This window comes from Venturia canescens, chromosome 10, assembly GCF_019457755.1.
Source record: "Venturia canescens isolate UGA chromosome 10, ASM1945775v1, whole genome shotgun sequence".
NCBI classification, from domain to species: Eukaryota; Metazoa; Arthropoda; class Insecta; order Hymenoptera; family Ichneumonidae; genus Venturia; species Venturia canescens.
Window position 1 is genome coordinate 6,036,710 of NC_057430.1, and position 6,472 is coordinate 6,043,181.

At 48.4% G+C, this 6,472-nt stretch overlaps 1 protein-coding gene across 1 annotated transcript; it reads right to left on the bottom strand.

The window, feature by feature from the left end:
- Nucleotides 1-4,023: 4,023 nt before the first annotated feature.
- Iris (iris) lies at nucleotides 4,024-5,384 on the bottom strand. Its single transcript, XM_043429775.1, has 2 exons — nucleotides 4,366-5,384; nucleotides 4,024-4,111 (listed from the first exon to the last, which is right to left on the bottom strand). Exons 1-2 carry the CDS (start codon nucleotides 5,382-5,384, stop codon nucleotides 4,024-4,026), a joined length of 1,107 nt encoding a protein of 368 aa, XP_043285710.1.
- Nucleotides 5,385-6,472: the final 1,088 nt, after the last annotated feature.

The window sequence follows — 6,472 nt, forward strand, 5'->3', positions numbered from 1 at the left end:
CATGTTAGCACAATCATCATGAAGGAGTAGAAAATCATAGGACACATATTAGGGAACGAATTGATAATATGAATCGATCCGCTGCAAACTGATGGGGTGGAAACAAGGATCGGAGAGGGCAGAGCCAAACTGAATATCAAGCAAAATATGGGGATGTTTAAAAATAATGACGACACAAGAAATAAATTAGAAAACATTTATTCAATTAAAGTTTCTAATATCATTCTAACAGTTGCGTGTATTTTTGTTCTATTTATTCGTATATATAACCTCTGTACACATGATATATAATCACGCCACTGACAATATATTCGCACTGGACAATATTTCTCGTATTCTGGTTTAATTGAAGGATTATTTCAGTTAACACTTATTTCCAATCGAACGAAATGATGAAATCTTGAAAAGTTTCGTTGACATATGCATCGCGCATTTTTTATATTCTTTTTCACACACACATCACAGACTACATTTACGCGGCCGCTTTGATACCGGTTTAATATATCACAAATAACAAAATAAATAGTAACATGCACTTCTTTAGATGACGAAAATTATTTTTTTATTGATCCCGCACGTACTTCGTAATGTCGAAACTCTGTTCATACGATCAAAAACTGACACATGGTTTGTACATTATTATATGTATATCGATCGAATTTATGACTGCTGTTACCAGCTGTGCTGCGCCGTGTGCTACGTTCTGAAGTTGACGTTAGATTTCCAATCATCAACAACTAATTTTAACAACCAATGACAACGTTTAAAAATGGATGTCGTCAGATCCAACCAATCAGAAACTCGAGAGCATCAAAGTGTTTTTGATTGTGTTGTAAATATAGACGCATAAATTCTAGAATGTGTTGGTAACTTTTGCATAATCTTGAGCCTGTGCAAAGTTTTTTCTCAGCAATTACGCCACCGATCATGCTGATTGTGGGTGGAATCGAAAGAGAATTTATTAATTAATCTCCAGTTCAATTTTCAAAGCCTCAGATGACTCAGGAGTTTGGTAATTGAACAAAATGACATGCCAATTTTACCCCCACCACCGCGAATCGTTTTATTCAGAGAAAAGATAGTCTCGGCGAGCTCGGGCCAGCAGACGACAGGGCTGTCAATGTACTTGTCCCGAGACTCTACCGAGTCTCTTGATTCCCTCTGTTTCCCTCTGTACGCATAGATGTGATCCATTAGATCTAGAAGAGCCCTGATTTTTATTTGAATGAGCAATTTGAATGAAAAGTGATGCGCCGGACAAGTACTTTTAGCACATATTTAAACATAATTTGTACCGATACGAAATCGACGTCGAATATTGTGAATACCAGGGGATCCTGAAAGTCTGAGAAGAATCGATTTTCTTCTAAGTAAGTCTCTGCCACCATAGAGTAACAAATGACTTTTACCTTCGATGCGATTTTTTTTTGGATTTGAACGTTTCTCAGAACAATTTCATATTGTGGAAAATATGTATTATATACTAATAAAATACTTATCCTCCGATTGATGCCATAAATTGTAGTGCTGCACATAACTCAGATGGTAACTTTTTTGATTCACTTGAACTTTCTCAAGTTCCGGGTGCTTCCCGTAAGAATGAATTTCTCACGTCCTATTTGAATTTTTTTTTTCCTTTACAATATAATTACAGATTTGTATTTTTTTTAATATAATATTTTTTCATGATTTGTGAAAGCTTTTCTTAATTGTTTTGTTGAAATTATTTACAGTTGGTTTCGTAATTTTTTTTACATACCATTATGTTTTGAATTTTTTTCACTCGTCATCCGATGTACTCGTCACTTTTGCATTTATTTGACCACGTTTTGTTCCTTTGAACCAAACGTTTTTCACGCATTACCATGATTTAACAGATTCATTTTTTTATTCATTGCGTTTGAAATGGTTTTTTTTTTATAACCTTTAGTAATGAATTGCTCATTTGAAGCAAGTTTCGAGAGAACAGATCGAACAACTTCTTATAAATCATCGTGCATTCGTGTTTTGAACTACATGAGTGTCACATAGGGTTTCACTGAGACTACTGTCCAGTTTACTTAACCGCCGCGAGTGGCTAACTTACGGAGTTATCCAAGGGGACGACCGAGAGTCTAGAACGAGCAAACGGAACTGAGGCCCGAGAACATCAGCCACGGCGACGATTGCTCGAAAGCGATCGTCGCGGCATGATATTCTCGCGCCGTCAGCACCCGGTCGTACCCAAGGATATTCCTCCTCGGTAACCCGGGATCAGGCGATGCTGAACCAGCGGGTTCCGAGGGCCACCAACTCGCGACGGCACGAGGCGACGCACAGAGGTCGAGCCAAGGTCGCTCTGTTGCCAAGTCTCGCGAGCGTCGTCACGCCCCGCGGTTGTGCGCTAATGCACGCGGGACGTGACACCCATCCCCCCTAGGGGTCTTTCGTCGTCCTCGACGAACGTGAAAATGATCAAAGGGTATTTGCAGAGAGAGTAAAGTGAAAAGAAAATAAAGAGCAGAAAAAGGAGAATGAACTCGCATACTAATACATACTAACGTGACGGAGTGAGTAGATACCAGAGATAATAATTATAAACACTTAGGCACTGCGGCGACGCTACTTCTCCCGCATCTTCCGCAGCAGCACGGACGTCAGTTGTCCCAGTTCCGCGGTGCTTGGTCCTCCTTCGTTGCACATGGCGTGGAGGAGCAGCTCGCCCAGCTGCTCCATACGCGCCGATGTAGTTGGGGCCTCCGTGCTGGTCGCAGGCGCGGGTGTGGGGCGGCTCGCGGCTTGCCGTGCCGCCACCCTGGCTTGGAGGGCTAGCGTAGTGTCGTGCATGGTCGGTGCGGCGGGTCGCGTAGTACCAACCGATGCTACTGTCGCGCGCGGCATTGCTGGCGGCGCAGCGGTGACTACCGGCGAGGCAGCGGGCCCGCTCGTGGGAGTCTGGGAGCTCCTCTGGGGCGCCGACTGCGTGGCTTTACCCCGATTCTCCCAGCGAGTGAGGCACCCGCCGGCGTGTCTCGCGAAGTCCTCCCCCTGTATGGAGATTGCACACAGGGGGCACGAGACCCTTCCCTTTCGACGTAACATCCGCGCGACTCGTCCCTCCAAGCACGCGGCGACACCCGGGCATCCGCGAGCCTTCCCGCAGACCGGGCAGGCAGCGGCGGAACGCGCGGGGAGGCTGGTGGGGCCAATCGGGGCGACCCTCGCTCCTTCCAGGCGCATCTCCACGCCGGGAGATAATCTTCGAGAGTGGCCGGGACGGGAATAATCCGGGGTTGCTGATTCCGGTGAAGTGGCGGGGCGGCTCGTTATCACAAACTGTCGAGCCGCGGGGATAGAATCCGCCTTCGCGGCAGCGTCCGCGAATTCCGTGTCCTGCGAACAGCCCGCGTGCCTCAATACCCCCGGCACGCGTTGGGCCTCCACGAACGTTAACAGGCGGAACTTTCGGAAGCAACGCGACGTGTGTTCGTCGTCTCCGGGCGCGTCGCAGAAGGGACACCAGTCCGGTAGACCGGATTGCCGACGTTGGCGACGGAACGCGCACACACACTCCAATAGGTCGCAAGAAGCATCCACTGGGAACGCGCACACTGGGCACTCGGAACGACGAACATAACGCGCCACGATAGATTGCATTTTTTTAATTTCGCGCGTTTTTATTTTTCTTTATTATTATTTAAAATATTTTTTTTTTTTTTTTTTTTTTTTTAGGAGTCTAAGTCCAATTCGATTGTCAAAAATCGGCCGAATTCCACTTTGCACTTATACTTTTTTATTATTCGAACGCGGTTAAGGTTTTGATGCCTTGGAATGAGAGAGCACGCGCGAAGGCGATGTTTCAGCGCGAGGACTCGGGCGTAAATGAATTCGTCCGAGCCACTTTGTCACACACACATTTCCTGGCGAGGGACGTGACGTGGAGGGGTGTAGAGGATACAGGGCAGGCTATTGTGTAGCTCGGCTCGAGTGGCCGGCGTCGAGCTGCCCCCCTCCCCGTCGTGTCCGTCGACACGTGCAGAAAGGCTAAGCCCAATATCTGGAGTGGAGTGGAAGGCCCGCTCCACCCTCGTCGATGTTTTCCTTGCGCGACAGCATAGCCGCTTCCATGCCCCTAAGAGCAAAAAGGACAGCCAACCTCTTGAAGCGTAGACGATGAATAAGCCTAGCAATCCTGCCTGGCCGAAGAAGCTGGTCAGAGTAAGAAAGTGCTGTTCTTCTTTCTCTCTCTTATGCTCGCCGATGGTCCTCAGTTCCTTCTCCACGGCGAGCAACGACTCCCCGGCCTTATCTCCACGGATCGGGTTACCGCTCGCGGCGCGCTCCTTATCGCTATGCATGAACGAAGATCCGAGCTCGGGAACGAACCCGTGCTGATCCAGTGTGGGAGCGACCGATGAAATATTCAACGTAATACCCGGCTCGTAATAATATATATTCTTGCTGGTGTATGTACGTAGGCCCGAAAGTGTGGTCGTTGGTGTCGTTCCCACACAGTTCGTTTCGAGTTGCAGCACTCCCATCCCGCTCATCGGGATCTCTTGCGTCGGGCCGTGTAGGCATGCGATGCGGAGCTTGATGGTATTGGTGATGGAAAATAGCCATCCGCCGTGAGTGGGTAAATAGCTCCAATATTCGAGGGGGCTATTATGTAGGCGTATGTCACACATATGCAACGCGTCTCGAGATGGACTTAAGAGCATTCGGAGTTCACACACGTCCGTGGTGACGTCAAGCACCGGTATACCACCAGAAAAAAGCCGGCGTTCCCCGCTTATCTTACATTGCGTCACATACTCTCCGTCCGCGAGGAAGAAAGTCCGGCGGTCTCTAGCCAGAGCGATGTAAGGAGAAGAAGGGGCAACGCTGGCGGAGCCACTACCATTGTGAAAGCGTTGAGGCACCGGCCACGGCATGACTCGGTAAAGATCATATACCGAGTGGTCCAAAAGTGGTACACGGACGATAATGATGACCCGTGACTCTTGCGACAGGATATCAGTACGCGCGAGATGCACTAGATTTTCTGGTCGTAAATAGGGAACCGGGTACGGGAATTCCAATCCGCCCCCATGTGCTTGAGCCTCGTGTGCAATATCGAGGAGCTGAGATCGGGAAATCGCGCTAGGATCGAATCGGCCGTTTATCGCGGAGCCGATTATCAAGATGTATTTCTCGCCTGCGCGGATGAAATTGTCGATCTGATTAATAACACGGTTGCCGTAATCGATGATCGTTAGATTATAATGCGCGATGGCGGTGTTGTTAGCTAGCTCGCGCAATTCTGCGTGCATTTCCGCGACAAAACGATAAACGTCTTTCACGCGCTGGACTTCAGCGACGTGCTCGTTATGCAAGTCCTGGAGTTTAGCATCCACGATGTGCATCTGTTTATCGCGGAGGTGGATGGTTCGTTTCTGGTCCGCAAACAGTCTATCGATTTGACTGGACTTCCTCGGTAGCGGTACCAAAAAGAGACCTGCTAATGCTCCCAACAAACCCGAACGGCGCCGCGCGTTTCTTGATAGTTTTGAGCGGCTGTGTACCGACGCGGATGTCCTGCCGCCCGGTAATCGCCCAGAGCTCGGCAACCACGTCGTGTGCGCGGTTCTGCCGGGCCAGTATATAGGCTTTCCGAAGCAATTGTTCACACCCAAAGCGACTGTTGTATCGCCGGCACTCTTCTTCGACCCGCTCGATGTTCGCGAGCTCGTTCGGAACAGATGATATGAATTTGTAATAGTCGATGTGAAGGGTTATCCTCCAGTCTGCACGCTGTAGTTGTATGGGGCCTTCATGTTCGTAGTACAGGCCCGCATTGCCGTCGAACTTGTTGACGCGGTATAAACTCTCAGACGTCGGGTTGAGAAGGAGTACACCGACGGGGAGAAGCAGCGTGCACACGAGTCCTAGCATCTTTATGCTGTTTTTCTTTTAGAAAAGACATTCATGCGTTAACGTACGATACTAGTTCCTACGTTGGTTTCCCGGCACATCGACCAGCGGCTAGACATAGGCGATTTTAATTTTGTCCACATGTTTTGCGAACCGCTCGCCGGTGGATGCCTCGAGAATAACATTGTGTTTATCCGTAATGGATTTAATAGTGTATGGACCGTGGTATTGTCTATCGAACTTTCCCTTCTTCGGTTCCTTTAGAACGTATACTTGGTCACCGATTAGCGCGTTCTTTCGCCTGATTTAGGTTTTCCCCCACAATTTCGCGGATTTCGCTTAATCGTTTTATTAGGCTGGACACGAACGCGCTGTACGTCGCTAATTTTTCCCCGGACGGGAATTCGCTTGGTTGTCTGGCAACCTTCCCGTGCACCACTTCGTACGGCGTAAAATTCGTCGCCTCGTGTACGCTGGTGTTGTAGGAAAATTCCGCATACCCCAGTAATCGATCCCAATCGTCACAGCTATTGGCGTAGTGCTTAATGTACTCCGTCAAGACAATGTGACTGCGTTCTAA

Excerpts from the sequence above, each read along its gene's own strand:
- Iris (XM_043429775.1), bottom strand. The coding sequence starts at position 5,384 with ATGCACATCGTGGATGCTAAACTCCAGGACTTGCATAACGAGCACGTC. Across the intron at positions 4,112-4,365 it reads CCCACACTGGATCAGCACGG|GGGCATGGAAGCGGCTATGC; the intron begins GTTCGTTCCCGA and ends TTTTGCTCTTAG.